General features: G+C 44.0%; 1 protein-coding gene across 1 annotated transcript in view; it reads right to left on the reverse strand.

Moving 5' to 3' along the window:
* TBCK (TBC1 domain containing kinase) overlaps positions 1-19,444 on the reverse strand; it is a 342,207-nt gene that overhangs the window by 299,757 nt on the left and 23,006 nt on the right. The window contains exon 3 of the mRNA XM_044302639.1: positions 7,505-7,577. Coding sequence (XP_044158574.1) covers positions 7,505-7,577 — 73 coding nt within the window. The remainder of the gene's footprint in view (positions 1-7,504; positions 7,578-19,444) is intronic.

Genomic DNA, 19,444 nt, shown 5'->3' on the forward strand with positions numbered 1-19,444 from the left:
TTACCTTCCGTTCCTGTGAGCGCGCGCGCCTGTGTGCGCGCGTTCACAGGAAATCTCGCGTCTCGCGAGATGACGCCTATTGGCGTTAGTGTGACCTGGGAGCGCCGCAGCATTGACGCCTTTCGGCGTTAGTGTGACGGGAGGAGGTTAAGGATAATTATCCATTTGTAGAATCCATGTTCTTTTTAACTTCAGCTTTTTTACAGTTGATTTTATGTTTGCATTCAGAATTTGCTGGAATTTCATGTCAGTCAGGCAGCTGCTTAAAAGAACCCATTGCTAGAGGAGTCTGGGTATTTATAAAGCTTTGAAATTTGCATCACCTGGCCTGATGATTGTGAAGAAGCCTTAACCCTAACCAGATATTTTAGGTCTGAGACCTCAGTCAAAGTTATCTGAGCGTTCAAATCTTAATGGGTTCCCATACTTTTGCAAGGTAAACATTTCAATTTTTTCACTCTAACATTGTACAAAGCCAAACTAATACACTGATAATGCTTAAAATGTTGAAAAGCATATTTCATCTTTAACTTTATGATTTTTGGAGATCATTTTATCTTCAACTCAGTAACAGTAATTTTGACCAGAGGTGGCAAAATTTTGGCATGCCACTGTATATATTGCATTGTACAAAATAGTGCTTTATATCAACCAATGTATCAGCTGGTCTCCTAACGAGCTAGTAAATTATTTTGTCAGATGTTTCAATTTTAACTGCCCTCAATGCAAAAAGGATGATCAAAGTGATTATGGAGTGAACATTACATACATTCTGGCTCATGAGAGCAATATTTTTCACAGTCATGTAAATAAATCATTGCAGACAGATTACTATTGTCTTTTTGTTTTGGTTCAGTTCCATCACCTTCATATTTGTATACTGTTTGAAGGAATATCAAATATTGTCCACATGTTAAAAATTATAAAAACGCCTTTTCACACATGTATACAATGGTGATTGAAAGTTTCTGAACCCCTCTGAATTTTCTATACTTCTGCATAAATTTGACATAAAACTACCGTATTTTTCGCCCCATAAGACACCCCTGTGTCTTATGGGGTGCATACTAATGAGTGTTTCCATTATGGAAGCGCTGAATTGTATGGGAGGACCAGGAAGAGGTGAAGGCTCTGTACTCACCGCTTCCTGGTCCTCGGCTGTGCTGTGGCTGCACATAGCATGAGGGCGCGTCAGGTCACAGCACAGCCGATCGCTGCCGGTGAGAAGCGGCAGCGTCCGGCGCATGAGGCATGATGAGGTATGGGTGCTGATGAGAGGCTGCTGGGGGCTGATGAGAGGCTGCTGGGGGCTGATGACAGGCATATAGGGGGCTGATGACAGGCATATAGGGGGCTGATGACAGGCATATAGGGGGCTGATGACAGGCAGATAGGGGGCTGATGACAGGCATATAGGGGGCTGATGACAGGCATATAGGGGGCTGATGACAGGCATATAGGGGGCTGATGACAGGCATATAGGGGGCTGATGACAGGCATATAGGGGGCTGATGACAGGCATATAGGGGGCTGATGACAGGCATATAGGGGGCTGATGACAGGCATAAGGGGGCTGATGACAGGCATGGGGCTGATCTGAATGGGGGGGGGGGTCTTATTTATTTTGGTGTTCTTATCTGAGGTCTGACTGGGGTCTGAACTGTGGTCTAATAAAAAAAAAAATAATCTTATTGTCCTCCTCTAAAACCTAGGTGCAACTTATAGGGCGAAAAATATGTTACATCAGATTCTTAGACATGTATAAAAAGTGGAAACAGATAACCAAATCAGTGGTGAAAGTACATGAACATTTAGAATTAGCAGACAATTTAAAGGTGAAATTAGAGTCAGGTGTTTTCAATCAATGGTATCACAATCTGGTGTAAGTGGGCAATCTGCTTAATTTAAATAACAGGGATCTATCAAAGTCTGATCTTCACAACATGTTTGTGGAAGTTTATCATGGCATGTTTGTTTGTGGAAGTTTATCATGGCATGAACAAAGGAAATATGAGGATCTCAGAAGAAGAGTTGTTGATGCTCATCAGGGTGGAAAAAATTACTGTAGAGGGAAGTGTATTTAATTTTCTCTAGATGCACTTCCCTCTGAACTCATATTAACTCTTCATCCCATCAAAATTACTTTGATTTGTTTCCATCCTGTATATAGCACTTCCTTTAGCTGTATCCAACCAAACCCATAATGCACTTCTCTTTTTCTCTGCCACTACAATTTATAACTCCTCCCACCCAGCTAGTTATATAGACATTCCTCTATTACTGCCACACCCATGGACATAACATCACATGAAATAAGAAAGTGCTGCATGGCCCAGAACAGAAGATAAGAGCAATAGGAGGGAAAAGAAATATAAAACTACACTTGCCTTCATAAATAATTTATTTTTATTTTTTTAAAGAAAGACCTTTTGAGATAGCCGCACTTTTACCGACTGCTATTATTTTTATATATTCTAACTGTATAGTATTAATTTAAAACCCAGAGGGAGAGATTTATCAAATCAATCAGATTACAGCTTTCAGGAGCTGTGAAAAATGAAAGGTGGAATCTGATTGGTTGCTATGGGCAACGAAGTTGTTTTTCCTTCACACCAGTTTTGATAAATCTCCCTTAGAAGGTTTTTTATTTCAATTTTATGTGTGAGACATAATCAATATAAAAAATACAACCCTGCAACTTAAAATGTACACTATAGGGTATGATTAACAAGTGTTTCCATGGTATTTTTACAGAAAATACAGCCATTTCTCTGTCTGCACATGCCACCAGGAGCTAGCGCTAAGAGGACATTCCCTGCTGGGTCTGGACCGCTGCCGATTACAGGTGCCTTTTTGTTCTCTTTAGGCTCCAGGCGATTGCTGGCAGGACTGATCTGAGAAGCAGATGAGTCTCAGCTTTATGGTCTCCTAAACTGAATAAACATTTAAAAATTGAAATAACATGTCCCTCAACAAGTATTTGCCAATTCGCTGAGTGGAGAATCGATTTGGCAGCTTAACAGAAAGGAAATATTTGTGGGGGACTCTGTAACCTCTCTAATGGTTCAGTGAGCAGCGACATAGAGTGATGTCATACCAGGATAGGGGGAATGGAGGAGAAGGAACAGGACAATAATGTCATAGTAACATCACCAATGTGCTACCAAATGTGCCACAGAATGTGCTACCAAAATAAAAATACAAATGGGGTCATTTATCAAACTGGTGTAAAGTAGAACTGGCTTAGTTGACCATAGAAACCAATCAGAATCCACCTTTCAATTTTGACAGCTCCTTTGGAAAATGAAAGGTGGAATCTGATTGGCTGCTATGGGCACATAAGCCAGTTCTACTTTACACCAGTTTAATAAATGACCCTAAAAGTGTCCTTCACACAGGCACCTGTGAGTTGTTAGTCCTCACCCATTTAATTTATACAAGATTATATCAATATAAGGAAAAAATGAGCCCTAACACCAAAATATGCAATTCTGTGCCGCATTAGATGGGAGCTGTTTGCTCTAGTGATCCCCAATATCAGTGACATAACATGAAGCTCCAGGGAATGAATGGAAATTCTGTAACAGTGCTCCTAATTATCATGTGGTACTTGTGGTACTGGTCTCCTCATTAGGAACAGAGAGAACCTTTTGGGCGCCCTTATATTACAGGGCTTGGCGGTGAACACAACCTCCGTACCCCTGTAGCAAGGACCTTTTCTTAACCTTACACTAAACAGTAACTACCGGTATATATTGGCCAACATTAACTAATACCGTCCAAAAGTAAGACAGTGTATTTAAAGTGGCTGATGACTGTCTAGCAGGGCTGGGCGATATGGCCTAAAATCTATATCGCGATATAATTTGAAGCATGTGTGATATAACAATATATTGCAATATATTATTTTCTTCTGTATGTATACAAATTACATGGCCATCATCATTCATGTCCCCCAGCCAGCACCATCAGCCCCATTCCATTACCATATCATCCATGTCCCCGAGCAAGCGCCATCAGCCCCATGCCATTGCCATATCATCCATGTCCCCGAGCAAGCACCATCAGCCCCATGCCATTGCCACCATCATCATGTCCCACAGCCAGCGCCATCAGCCCCATGCCTCTGCCATATCATCCATGTCCCCCAGCCAGCGGTATCAGCCCCATGCCATTGCCACCATCAACATGTCCCACAGCCAGCTCCATCAGCCCCATGTCATTGCCACTATAATCATGTCCCCCAGCCAGCGCTATCAGCCCCATGCCATCGCCACCATCATCATGTCCTACAGCCAGCGCCATCAGCCCCATGTCATTGCCACCATCATCATGTCCCCCAGCCAGAACCATCAGCCCCATGCCATTGCCAGTTTGCCACTATCATCATGTCCCCCAGCCAGCGCCATCAGCCCCATGCCATAGCCATCCACCCCCCACGCCCGGTAGATTTGGGCCCCTGCTAATATACTTACCTTTCCTGCAGTCTTCTTGCCAGCACTGGGAGGGACCTGATGTCACACACAGCGTCAGCCAGTGCGCTGACGATGTATTCACACAAGGCCCTGGCCAGTTCAGCACGGTGCAGAGTCGGGAGGCCACGGAGCGGTGAGTGAGAAGCTTCTTCAATTCACTACGGCTCCGTGGTCATCTATCGCGATATGGCTAAAATCTATATCGTTGCTTGAATTTATGGTGATAATATCGTATATCGTGTATATTGCCCACCCCTACTGTCTACCCTAGATTTACATTTCCTATTGCTGAATTAGTTTTATTCCAAAAATGCAGCAAATTTTTGGCACACAGAGTCACTTTAAGCCACACCCTTCTCATGGAGCCATACCCTTCACACTAAGCCATGCCCTTTGCTGAACGATATGGAAAAAGTGTCTTAAAGTATCTAAAACACTTGATAAACAAAGTGAAAAGAACATACACTCGTTTGTTGGTGCAAACTGTGCCAAAAACAGGCACTTTTTCAATAGTAAATTTGCCCCATTGTTTTTGGACAGTTATTTCAGTTCTAGCAGGTAGGATTTCTACGACGAGCAAAAAAAATAAAAAATTGAAAAAAGTAAGAAAGCATCTTGAAATTTTTAACCTTGGGTGGTGCTCTCTCTGCACTGTCACACACAGATCCCCCCCCCCCATTTTTCCTCTCACCTCGCCAATCTCTCTCCCTCCGGCACCCAAACTGGCCTGTTCACAGAAAAAGCAGAGTCTCAAATTCTATATAGCCCACTTACAACAGTGAAACTGTATGGTGGGTGGGCTATTCATGTGAACTTATCAGGGGTCTGGCTTCCGTAGCAGGAAAAAAAAACAAGCCCCCAGTACCAAGTGATGCCCATTATGACATGTCAACGTGAAGACAGAACAGCACCACTTGTTAGTCGATTTTAATAAAAAAATGGCGGCGGTGCTTGCAGTGTCACGCCCCGAACTAAGGGCCCCCTTGAAGATATGAAAAACCGCAGCACTCCCAGTCTTGAGTCTAATCTTGTGTTTATAACACCGAAAAAGATAGCACCAAAGTCTTTTTCAAGCTATAGATAATGTTACAAGTGAACACTAATACATATATACACACCCTATTCAAACAGGAATGGTTGGGGGCTGTCCAACCAGGAGTAACCCCTCCCCTTAGACAATTCCACCAGTGATAGCCACAGTGACCTCATTACCAAAAACCTACATATGTGACAAGAATCCATGTATAAATTAGGACTTACATCGCAGCTGAGCCCAAGGAACAAACAGACTAATCGAGTGAGGTGAACAGTGTTGCCAGCATGCTACTGCGCATGCGTGACTCTCATTTCTTGGTTTCCGCAGTGTGCCGGCATCTCCAGCGATCATGTGCTCGGCCTAGTAATCACATGACTAGAACCCGAGGCCGCTGCTAGGACGCTACCCCCATTGCCAGTCACCTGACTCATCACATGCTCCTATGTGTCTCCGTATCCCAGGTCTTATTCAGTGATTAATATCTTCATTATAGCCAGGTTCCATACATAGGAAAGCAACCCATCGCAAAGGCAAGATCTATATGCGCTGTTCACCTACACTCTGCATATCATATATAGGTATTGCAAAACACTATAAACAGTTTCTGGCGCAGCATCAACTTCGGGGCTGGCCATGTAATGGGGCTCGTAAACAGGTTCCTATTATTTAATGGATAAATGAATCCCACTGGATATGCTCATGGGGTATACTAAGCAATATATTATACCGAATGACCCACAAACAGGTCGTCCCCATCTCCTAGTGCCTAGCGGAGGGCAAAACATCTGGTGTCGTGGGTAAGAGATACGGGGACTAAAGGGTGCAACCCCAATTAGGGGAAAGGGAACATAAAAGGTACATACGTATGCCCAGGACCTAAAAGAGGTCCTACTATATGACAGCACAGACCCCAATGGTTCCCACCAGCGGGGAGTGTGTACAGATTACAGCAATTGCCATTCACATCAGGGACAAAAAAGGTTGGTGCACCTCCTAACCCCTAGAAACAACGAAGTCAGGTGCCCACGCCGTAGCAAAATACACAGTCCACTCTCATTTAGAGAGGTCAATTATGACATATCATATCTTATAGGAGTGCGAGGACTAAGGATGGACCACACAATGACTTGCACACCAAAGGCTTTGAATTACTGGACTACTGGCCACTGGTGACTTTCAATGTGCAACAAGTGCAAGAGAAAGATTTTTATTACAAACTGACTAACATTTTTATTATTTATTAAAGGGCATCTGTCAGCAGATTTGTACCTATGACACTGGCTGACCTGTTCCATGTGCACTTGGCAGCTGAAGGCATCTGTGTTGGTCCCATGTCCATATGTGCCCGCATTACTAAGAAAGATGAAGTTTTACTATATGCAAATGAGACACTAAGAGCAATGGAAGGCATTGCCATTACTCCTAAGAGGCTCAGCTCTCTCTGCAACTGCCGCGCTCGCTACACTTTGATTGACTTTAGGAAATGTTAGGGCCAGGCAGTGAAAACGTCATTATGCCTGGCCCCGTCGATCAAAGTGCAGATGATGGGTGTTGCAGAGAGAGCAGAGCCTCTAGCTATATCGACAATGCCCCTGTTGCTCCTAGAGGCTCATTTGTATATATTAAAATATCATTTTGGAACAACCTCCCTGTCAAGTTCCTTCAAAAACTTTATGGCAGGGTACCTAGAAGGAACTGATGCTGTCTTGAAGTCAAAGGGTCGCACCAAATATTGATTGGATTTAGATTTCTCTTTTGTTAATTCATTTTGGATTTTGTTAATTGATAAAAATAAACTATTAACGCTTCTATTTTTGAAAGCATTATATAAATAGCGACTTAGTTTAATTAGCTTTGAATGTCTAAAACACACTAAAACACAAAAGTGTTTGTACATATATAACCTCTTTCTTTCCCATTTTATGTGACTTTAGTTCAGCTGTTTTTGCGCGACAGTTTTTACAAACAAGGATGTTCTGGGTGGAGACGTTACCTCACAGGCTTCCTGCACTTTAGCAAATCTTCAAGACTTTTTTCATAGTGCTCAGCTACAACCACCAGTCTCTCTAAGGAAGTAAGCACAGAATAAATCAAAATGTTAAAACCCATTGAAATCTCTCAAATAAATTCATATACTGTACTAATAAAGGTACTCCTACCAATCAAGGTACAATACCACAATAAAAAAACAGAATAAGGCCTCTTTCACACGGGCCTCACTTTTTGGCTCAGGATGCGACCCGGGGTGCATTGCGGAAAACCCGCACGAGTAGGTACGCCATTTCAGTCAGTTTTTACTGTGATTGCGTTCCGTTGTTCAGCTTTTATCGCGCGGGTGCAATGTGTTTTGCACGCGTGTGATAAAAAACTGAATGTGGTACCCAGTCCCGAACTTCAGGTTTGGGTTCAAGGTTGTGTAGATGTAATTTTTTTCCCTTATAACATGGTTATAAGGGAAAATATTAGCATTCTTAATACAGAATGCTTAGTAAAATAGGGCTGGAGGGGTTAAAAAAATAAAATAAAAAATGTAACTCACCTTAATCCACTTGTTCGCACAGCCCGGCTTCTCTGCTTTCTTTAGGACCTGGGTAAAGGACCTTTGATGACATCACTGCATTCATTACATGGTCCATCACATGATCCATCACCATGGTGATGGATCATGTGACGGACCATGTTATCAGCGCAGTGACGACACCACAGGTCCTTTTCCTCCTGCACAGCAAAGAAGAAGAAAGAAGAGAAGCCGGGCTGCGCGAACAAGTGGATTAAGGTGAGTTAAATTATTTTATTAATTTTTTTAATCCCTATTTTACTAAGCATTCTGTATTAAGAATGCTATTATTAACCACTTCCCATCTGGGCCATTTGCCCCCTTCCTGAACAGGCCTAATTTAGCAAAACTGACATATCTCACTTTATGTGGTAATAACTTTGGAACGCCTTTACTTATCCAAGCCATTCAGAGATTGTTTTCTCGTGACACATTGTACTTCATGATAGTCATAAATTTGAATCAATATATTTCACCTTTATTTATGAAAAAATCCCAAATTTACCCAAAATTTAGAAAAATTCACAAATTTCTAAATTTCTAATTTCTCTGCTTTTAAAACAGAAAGTGATACCTCATAAAATATTTATTACTTAACATTCCCCATATGTCTACTTTATGTTGGCATCATTTTGGAAATGTCATTTAAATTTTTTAGGACGTTAGAAGGCTTAGCGGTTTAGAAGCAATTCTTCAAATTTTTAAGAAAATTGCCAAAACCCACTTTTTAAGGACCAGTTCAGGTCTGAAGTCACTTTGTGGGGCCTACATAGTGGATACCCCCATAAATGACGTCATTGTAGAAACCACACCCCTCAAGTTACTTAAAACCGATTTTACAAACTTTGTTAACCCTTTAGGCGTTCCACAAGAATTAAAGGAAAATGGAGATAAAATTTTAAAATTTAACTTTTTTGGGCAGATTTTCCATTTTAATCCAATTTTTCCTTTAACACATCGATGGTTAACAGCCAAACAAAACTCAATATTTATTACCCAGATTCTGTGGTTTACAGAAACATTCCACATGTGGTCATAAACTACTGTATGGGCACACGGCAGGGCGCAGAAGAAATGGAACTCCACATGGTTTTTAGATGCCATGTCCCATTTGAAGCCCCCCTTATGCACCCTTACAGTAGAAACTCCCAAGAAGTGATCCCATTTTGGAAACTAGGGGATAAGGTGCCAGTTTTAATGGTACTATTTTTGGGTACATATGATTTTTTTTATCATTTATTCTCTTTATGGGGCAAGGTGACCAAAAAATTGGTTGTTTTAGCACAGTTTTTATTTATTTATTTTTACAGCGTTCACCTGAGGGGTTCGGTCAAGTGACATTTTTATAGAGCAGATTGTTAAGACGTGGCGATACCTAATATGTATACTTTAAGTTTTACACAATAATAGCACTTTTGAAACAAAAAAAATTGTTTTAATGTGTCCATGTTCTAAGAGCTATAGTTTTTTTATTTTTTGAGAGAATTTCTTATGTAGGGGTTCATTTTTTGCGGGATGAGGTGACGGTTGTATTGGTACCATAAGGTCATACAAGACCTCTGGGGGACATTTACTTTTTCGCTGTTGATTTCTCCTGTAACTGGGGCTGACATAGTAGCCCCAGTTACAGCAGAAATACACCCCCCAGAGAGGCTGTACAGCGCAATACAGCGCTGTACAGCCTCAGTGCAGGGCTGATTGAGGTCTCTGAAAGACCTTACACAGCTCCTGCACACTCCAGTCCCGCCGATCACATGACCGCCGAGCCAGAACAGGAAGCGCATAGCGCTTCCTGCTCTGCATACACAGCGCTCGGTGAGCGCTGTGTATTCAGCGATCCAGAAGGCAGGGACACCTGGGCACTGTCCCTGCCTTCTCTCTAGGTTGCCCTGCTGTCACTGACAGCGGGCAACCCGATCAGCAGCTGCACGATTAGCGTGCAGCTGCAGTTTCTGAACGGCCGCAACGCAATAATTTTAATAACTTTTGAACAGAACATATAAACTTTAACTTTTTGAACTGAACATTAACCTTTTTGCTTACTTTATAGGACAAACCTCTCCTTCCCCATGGGACAATGTGCAAAGCGCAAATCGCCCAAAGATGTGGCGAAGTACATTATGCACTTTATCCCAGGTGAAAGGAGAGGTTTGCAGCAGCTGTATGTGAATGGGCCCTAATAGCCCTGTGTGCCTGTCCTGGTGAGATGTGATCCCTATGCTAGGTGTACCTGTGTGAGGTACTTCCGGAAACACTCCCCTAAGCATAGGGCAGGGTGGTCAGGACAGTCAGGACAGAAATAGCGGGTGTCACGCCTTATTCCACTCCTGCTACAGACACGACATCTTTTTCGGGGTGATGGTTGGGTTGAGGTACCGGCAACGACATTGGGGAAATGTCGCTCGTGTAGACGGCTAACTACACTGGTGGATGGGGCCACGGAACCTCCTGGGTACAGGAGGTTCTCGATGATCTCTTCCTGAAATTTGAGGAAGGATCCTGTTCTCCCAGCCTTACTGTAGAGAACAAAACTATTATACAGAGCCAATTGAATCAAATATACAGACACCTTCTTATACCAGCGTCTGGTTCTGCGGGACACTAAATACGGAGACAACATCTGGTCATTGAAGTCCACCCCTCCCATGTGAAGGTTATAGTCATGGACTGAGAGGGGCTTTTCAATGACACGGGTTGCTCGCTCAATTTGGATTGTCGTGTCTGCGTGAATGGAGGAGAGCATGTAAACGTCACGCTTGTCTCTCCATTTCACCGCGAGCAGTTCTTGGTTACACAAGGCAGCCCTCTCCCCCCTTGCAAGACGGGTGGTAACGAGCCGTTGAGGGAAGTTCGCTCGGTGCCACAGCAGCCAATCTGTTCTAGAAACAAATGCCTGAAGAGGGCCACACTTGTGTAGAAATTGTCCACATAAAGATGGTACCCCTTGCCGAATAAGGGTGACACCAAGTCCCAGACTGTCTTCCCACTGCTCCCCAGGTAGTCAGGGCAACCGACCGGCTCCAGGGTCTGATCTTTTCCCTCATAGACACGAAATTTGTGGGTATAGCCTGTGGCCCTTTCACAGAGCTTATACAATTTGACCCCATACCGGGCGCGCTTGCTTTGGATGTATTGTTTGAAGCCAAGGCGCCCGGTAAAATGTATCAGGGACTCGTCTATGCAGATGTTTTGCTCTGGGGTATACAAATCATCAAATTTCTGGTTGAAATGGTCTATGAGGGGCCGAATTTTGTGGAGCCGGTCAAAAGCTGGGTGGCCTCTGGGACGGGAGGTGGTGTTGTCGCTAAAGTGCAGGAAACGCAGGATGGTCTCAAATCGTGTCCTGGACATAGCAGCAGAGAACATGGGCATGTGATGAATTGGGTTCGTGGACCAATATGACCGCAATTCATGCTTTTTAGTTAGACCCATGTTGAAGAGAAGGCCCAGAAAAATTTTAATTTCGGAAACTTGGACTGGTTTCCACCGGAAAGGCTGGGCATAAAAGCTTCCCGGGTTGGCGGTTATAAATTGTGTGGCATACCGATTTGTTTCTGCCACAACTAAGTCTAAGAGCTCCGCAGTCAAGAACAGCTCAAAAAATCCCAGGGCCGAACCGATCTGAGCTGTCTCAACCCGAACTCCAGACTGGGCGGTGAAAGGGGGAACTACAGGTGCGGCTAAAGTTGGGGACTGCCAATCAGGGTTTGCCAGCACCTCAGGGATTCTAGGGGCTCTACGGGCCCGTCTTTGCGGTGGCTGCGACGGGGTAACTACTGCACGTGCCACCGTACCAGCTTCAACTGCCCTTCTGGTGCTCGCCACTTCACCATGTTGTACGGCAGTGCTGGTACTAGGTCCAGGATGGGCTGGGCTGCTGGTGTATGCCTCACCACGTAATCCGACAGCGTCAGCCCCACTCTGCTGCTCTTGAAGCGGATCCTGCGCAACCTGTGGTCTAGCGACACGGGGCCGGGTACGCCTGGTGCTATCAGGGACCTCAGCCTCCTCGTCCGAACTTTGGGTCAGAGTGCCACTGCTTTCTACAGGTTCATATTCTGACCCGCTAGATTCATCAGATGAGGGTTCCCATTCCTCATCCGACTGGGTCAGAAGCCTGTAGGCCTCTTCAGAAGAATACCCCGTTTGACATTTGGGCAACTAAATTTAGGGGTATTCCCTGAGACTACCCAAGAAAAAAAAGCAAGCCTGTCTTACAAATGGGAGGCTAGCGAAGTACCGGAGGCCGCTGCGGTTGATAAAAAATATCAAAACTGTTTTTTTTTATCGCCGCAGCGCGTGTAAAGTGAATGTGCAGTGATCAAAAAAAAAATATTTTTTTGTCACTGCGGTGGGGCGGGCGTGGGCGAACGCACGTGTGGGCGACCGATCAGGCCTGATCGGGCAAACACTGCATTTTGGGTGGAGGGTGAACTAAGGTGACACTAATACTATTATAGATCTGACTGTGATCAGTTTTGATCACTTACAAATACTATAAAAGTACAAATGCTGATTAGCGATACGCTAATCAGCGAATCAGTGACTGCGGTGCGGTGGGCTGGGCGCTAAACAATTGCTAAACTACCTAACCAAGGGGCCTAAACTATCCTAAAACCTAACAGTCAATACCAGTGGGAAAAAAAAAAAGTGACAGTTTACACTGATCACTTTTTTCCCTTTCACTAGGTGATTGACAGGGGGCGATCAAGGGGTTAATTGGGGTGATGGGGGTGATGGAGGGTGATCTGGGGGCTAAGTGAAGTGTTGGTGGGTACTCACAGTGATGCCTGCTCCTCTGCTGAGACCAACCGACGAAAAGGACCAGCAGAGGAGCAGGGAAGCCATTTAACACATCATATTTACTAATATGATCTGCTATGTGGCTTCTGATTCTATTTTTTTAAAATCAGCAACCTGCCAGCAACGATCATTGGCTGGCAGGTTGCTGACGAAATACTCCTTTAACTTTTGCCGGCCCGCGATGCGCATGCGCGGGCCGGCTCTGACCGAAATCTCGCGTCTCGCGAGATGACGCATGGATGCGTCCAGGAGGAATGAATCAACCACCTTCCGGATGCATCCGTGCGTTAGGCGGTCCGGAGGTGGTTAAACACCTTTGGAATGAAATAGAACGAGCCTTGCCCTTTTGTCCAACATCAGTGTCAAATCTTGCAAATGTCCTTCGAGGTTATAGGGGAAAGATTCCCACAGACAGACTTCAAAATCTTGTAGAAAGCCTTCCCAGAAGAGTGGAAGCTGGGTGCGGCTCAGCCCCGTTCACTTCAAGGGGGCTAAGCTGCCTTCAAGCTAGTGCTAATAGTCATGACATCACTGGGCCTGTGGGAAACAGCCAGAAGGCATATGGACAGGCAGTTCCTTAATAAAAAAGCCTTTTGGGGAAGTAGTATGGATTGGTAATTATATAGTCCGAGCATATATATTCATAAAAGATATATATTCCCTCTATGAATATATTCTCTATATCCCAGACATACAGAGGGCAAATGAACAATAGGAAAACCAGACAAAAAACTTCTCAAACAGAATGACTTCAAGAAATGTATTATAAGCAATAAAGGTCATCCCCACATCCTGAATTGTCAATGCACCGAAATCTGGAAAATAGGTTCCAACGACATTTTTTAGTACAGGTAATTTACTAGATTTCATTCCCAGAGAGAAGGAACTCCCATCAGCTCTGGACGCTGGGCTCACTGTAGCCTCGCATGGCTCTGTCACAGCCCAGACACATTACAGTTTAACAAGTCCCCCCAGCCTTAGAAAATGTCTCCGTGCATAGTTTATAACTCACACGCTCATATGTGTCCATCAGGACAGATAGTGAGACTGCCATAAACTCCAGTGCTTCTAATAAAACATCTTTTTCCAGAACTATCTATACTAATAACCTAACACTAAATACAAATCAGAGCTTCAGATGGTTTTATACAGCTATTAGACTATTGTTATTGGGGGATTATATAAAACCTATTGGCAGCATGTACGGGTAATGACAGCATAGATGAAATACAATGGTTGTTATATAAACCTTACCAAAACAGATTATATACTATATTTGATTATTCCTAACAAAGATATTTACAAAAACCCCTGCAAATATAATATATACTGTATACACACACACAAAGTGCCTTAAAAAAGTATTCATACCCCTTGAACTTTTCCATATTTTTTAAGTTACACCCACAAACTTAGGCTACTTTCACACTAGCGTTCGAGCGAATCCGTTCTGAACGGATCTGCTCATATTATTGCAGACGGTGGCTCCGTTCAGAACGGATCCGTCTGCATTAGAACTTAGAAAAATTTTCTAAGTGTGAAAGTAGTCTGAGCGGATCCGTTCAGACTTTACATTGAAAGTCAATGGGGGACGGATCCGCTTGAAGATTGAGCCATATGGTGTCATCTTCAAGCGGATCCGTCCCCATTGACTTCCATTATAAGCCTGGACGGATCCGCTCGCCTCCGCACGGCCAGGCGGACACCCGAACGCTGCTCGCAGCGTTCAGGTGTCCGCTCACTGAGCGGAGCGGAGGCTGAGCGCTGGCAGGCGGATGCATTCTCAGTGGATCCGCCTCCACTGAGAATGCATTAGGGCCAGACGGCTGCGTTCAGGGCCGCTTGTGAGCCCCTTCAAACGGAGCTCACGAGCGGACACCTGAACGCAGGTGTGAAAGTAGCCTTAGGCTACTTTCACACTAGCGTTAAAGTTTTCCGGTACTGAGTTCCATCACGGGGGCTCAATACCGGAAAAAAATACTTCAGTTTTGTCCCAATGCATTCTGAATGGAAAGTATTCCGTTCAGTATGCATCAGGATCTCTTCAGTTCAGACACTTTTACGGTATTTGGCCAGAGAAAATACCGCAGCATGCTACAGTATTTTCTACGGCCAAAATTCCAGAACACTTTAATTTCCATTGAAATGTATTAATGGCGGATCCGGTACCAAGTGTTCCGGAAAAACGGATTTGGTTTCCCCGGTTTGCGCATGCACAAACATTTAAATCTGTGAAAAAGATAAATATTGGATCCTTTTTTCCGGATGACACTGGAGAGACGGATCCGGTATTGCAATGCATTTGTCAGACGGATTCGCATCCGGATCCGGAAACAAATGATATCCGTTTGCATACAGATTTCCGGATCCGGCAGGCAGTTTCGGCAATGGAACTGGTGCCGGATTCTTATAACGCAAGTGTGAAAGTAGCCTTAAATATACAGTTAGGTCCATATATATTTGGACAGACATTTTTCTAGTTTTTGTTCTGTACATTACCACAATGGATTTTGAACAAAACTATTCAGATGCAGTTGAAGTTGAAGTTCAGACTTTCAGCTTTAGATCAGTGGGTTGAACAAAATGATTGCATAAAAATTTGAGGAACTAAAGCATATTTTAAACTCAATCCCTTCATTTCAGGGGCTCAAAAGTAATTGGACAAATTAAAGAGGACCTTTCATGGTTTTTATTTATTCTAGATGAATACCTTTACTTGCAGGGTACCCCCCGCTGATGCTGCCACCCTACCTGTTTTTTTTTTTTAAATATCGCTCCTGCACCCCACTGTAGTTTTCCCACTCAGTATGTTAATACTGAGCATCAGTACAAGGAGGAGGAGACACCAGGATTTCTCAATGGGCGTCTCCTTCTCCCTGGCTTAGACGCGATCCAATCACTCCAATCACAGCGGAGAGCGTCACAGCCAGGGAGAAGGCGAGTTATTTTTTTCTCCCTGGCTGTGACGCTCTCCGCTGTGATTGGATCGCGTCTAAGCCAGGGAGAAGGAGACGCCCATTGAGAAATCCTGGTGTCTCCTCCTCCCTGTAAAGATGCTCAGTATTAGCATACTGAGCGGGAAAACTATGGGGGGGGGGGGCACAGCGGGGCGCAGGAGCGATATAAAAAAAAAAACAGGCAGGGTGGCAGCATCATCGGGGGGTACCCCGCAAGTAAAGGTATTTATCGCAATAAATACAAAACCATGAAAGGTCCTCTTTAAATAATTGGAAATAAAATGTTCATTTTTAATACTTTGTTGGCAATGACTGCCTGAAGTCTTGAACTCATGGACATCACCAGACGCTGAGTTTCCTCCTTCTTAATGCTCTGCCAGGCCTTTACTGCAGCGGTTTTCAGTTGCTGTTTGTTTGTGGGCCTTTCTGTCTGAAGTTTAGTCTTTAACAAGTGAAATGTATGCTCTATTGCAGGCATGTCCAAACTGCGGCCCTCCAGCTGTTCCAAAACTACAACTCCCAGCATGCCTGGATAGCTTACAGCTATTAGGGCATGCTGGGAGTTGTAGTTTTGCAACAGCTGGAGGGCCACAGTTTGGACATGCCTGCTCTATTGGGTTCGGATCAGGTGACTGACTTGGCCATTCAAGAATATTCCACTTCTTTGCTTTAATAAACTCCTGGGTTGTTTTCGCCTTATGTTTTGGGTCATTGTCCATCTGTATTATGAAACACTGACTAATCAGTTTGGCTGCATTTGGCTGGATTTGAGCACACAGTATGTCTCTGAAAACCTCAGAATTCATCCGGCTGCTTCTGTCTTGTGTCACATCATCAATAAACACTAGGGACCCAGTGCCACTGGCAGTCATGCATGCCCAAGCCATCACACTGCCTCCGCCGTGTTTTACAGATGATGTGGTATGCTTTGGATCATGAGCTATACTATGCTTTCACCATACTTTTCTCTTTCCATCATTCTGGTAGAGGTTGATCTTGGTTTCATCTGTCCAAAGAATGTTCTTCCAGACGTGTGCTGTTTTTTTTTAGATGTTTTTTAGCAAGGTCCAATCTGGCCTTCTTATTCTTGAGGCTTATGATTGGCTTGCACCGTGCAGTGAACCCTCTGTATTTACTTTCACGCAGTCTTCGCTTTATCGTAGATTTGGATATGGATACGCCTAATCCTGGAGAGTGTTGTTTACTTGGTTGGCTGTTGTGAAGAGGTTTCTCTTCACCATGGTAATTATTCTGCAATCATCCACCACTGTTGGCGTCCAGGTCTTTTTGCTTTGTTGAGGTCACCGGTACTTTCTTTCTTTCTTAGGATGTACCAAACTGTAGATTTTGCCACTCCTAATAGTGTAGCAATTTCTCAGATGAGTTTTTTCTGTTTTCGCAGATGAAGGATGGCTTGTTTCGCCTGCATGGAGAGCTCCTATGACCGCATATTTACCTCTCAGCAAAATCTTCAAAATGCAAGCACCACACCTCAAATCAACTTCAGGCCTTTTATGTGCTTAATAAAAAAAAATGAAATAATGAAGGAATTGCCCACACCTGCCCATGAAACAGCTTTTGAGGTAATTGTCCAATTAGTTTTGGTCCCTTTAAAAAACAGAGCAACACATGTAAAGGGGCTGAAACTCCTAAACCCTTCATCCAATTTTAATGTGGATACCCTCAAATAAAAGCTAAAAGTCTGGGCTTTATGTCCATGTCCATTATATAACTATAACTTGAATATGTTTTAGTAAACAGGTAATAAAAACAAAATATTGTGTCCAAATATATATGGACCTTACAGTATTTTATTGGGATTTTATGTGATAGACCAATACAAAGTGGCAAGAATGTGTGAAGTGAAAAGAAAATGATACATGGTTTTCAAAATATTCAATAAATAAAAATCGGGCAGGGGAGGGGCCAGCAGGCCTGTCTCATTTACCATTTTCTACACCTGTTTAGGCGTAGAAAATGGTCTAAATGTAAGACAGCAAGGAAGCTCTATATAACTCTGGCGGATCCACCTCCAGCTATAGGGGATATTAAGACCGGCATCTAAAATGCTGGTTTTAAAAAATGTGCTCCTACATGTTTCCATGTAAAACAGCACATTTATAAGAATAATAGAAGAATAATCCATGCAGGGAGATGAGAGGCAAGCTGTACAACGTATGTGTGCTTCAAACTGCTTCCGTTCGGCTGAAGTGGTTATACAGCTGCAATCACAAAAGAAATTATTGATGGCAACATGGCTTGCCTTTTATATATTAGTATCATAAGGCTATGTTCACATTGTCGCCAAAAGATCTGTTCACAATGACTCTCTCAGGGAACGACAGCCAACCTTATTTACTTGAATGGAGCAATGCTAAAGATCCTCTTCACAGGGGGTGCCTGGTGTGTACATGCTCTTTTACACAGGCCGAGACAGGAGGTAATCATCAGGAATGATCGTTCCTAGGAACATTCAGCTAGCAGTAATGATCGGGCTGTATAGGGCTGAATGATCATTGCTACAATTGTTCGTCCCCATACAATTTCCTCATTTGTTGGCAGCACAATGCTGCTTACACACTCATCCCTCATAATTGTCCTGATCCTAGGCCCATGTAAAAGACTGTGAAGAGGCTGCTGTGTTACATCAGTGTCGTAGCCCATTAAAGGGGTTGTCCGGGTTCAGAGCTGAACCCAGACATACCCATAATTTCACCCAGGCAGCCCCCCCCCTGACTTGACCATCGGAGCAGTTCATGCTCTGATGCTCTCCCTTGGCCTGCGCAAGATCGCGTAGGGCAAGGACTCTTTTATTTACTATAACACACTGCCTGGCGGAGGCTTCCGCCCAGCAGTGTGTTTGGTGACGTCACCAGCTCTGATGGGCGGGCTGTAGCACTGCCCTAGCCGTTTTAGAGGCTAGAGCAGCGCTAAAGCCCGAGCATCAGTGCCGGTGACGTTACCGAACTCGCTGCTTGGCGGAAGCCTCCGTCTGGCAGCCCAAAGGAGAGCCCAGTTCGTGACCGGAACTCCAGAAAATGCCTTTGCCCTGCGCGATTCAGCACAAGGCAAAGGAGAGCATCGGAGCATTAACTCCCATACTGAAGAATGGAAAGCACACTGCGCAAGCACAGCCACCAGTCTGTTAACCACTTTGGAACTGCCGGAGGTAGCCGAGCCGGCGTTTGCCTATGTTCAGAACTGAACTCCATTGTGCTCTCCATTCACTGCTATGGAACATCCGAAGATATTGATAAATGGAGAGCACACCGCTTATCTTTACTTTGGGGGCCCTGTTCTGGAGATAGGAGTGGGTCCCAGAGGCGGGACCAGCACTATCTGACATTGATTGCATATCGTAGCAATATGCCATCATTGTCTGAGATAAACCAGTCCCTTTAATGATTAGTTAAGGTCTTGAGCATTAAAGTGTTCCGTAAATACCGTAAGAGTGACTGAACTGAAGACATCCTGAACGGACTGCTCTCCATTCAGAATACATTAGGATAAAACTGAAGCGTTTTTTTCCCCCGGTATTGAGCCCCTAGGACGGAACTCAATAGCAGAAAACTTTAACGCTAGTGTGAAAGTACCCTTAGGTGACAAAATACAAATC

Source organism: Bufo gargarizans, chromosome 1, assembly GCF_014858855.1.
Source record: "Bufo gargarizans isolate SCDJY-AF-19 chromosome 1, ASM1485885v1, whole genome shotgun sequence".
Lineage (NCBI taxonomy): Eukaryota > Metazoa > Chordata > Amphibia > Anura > Bufonidae > Bufo > Bufo gargarizans.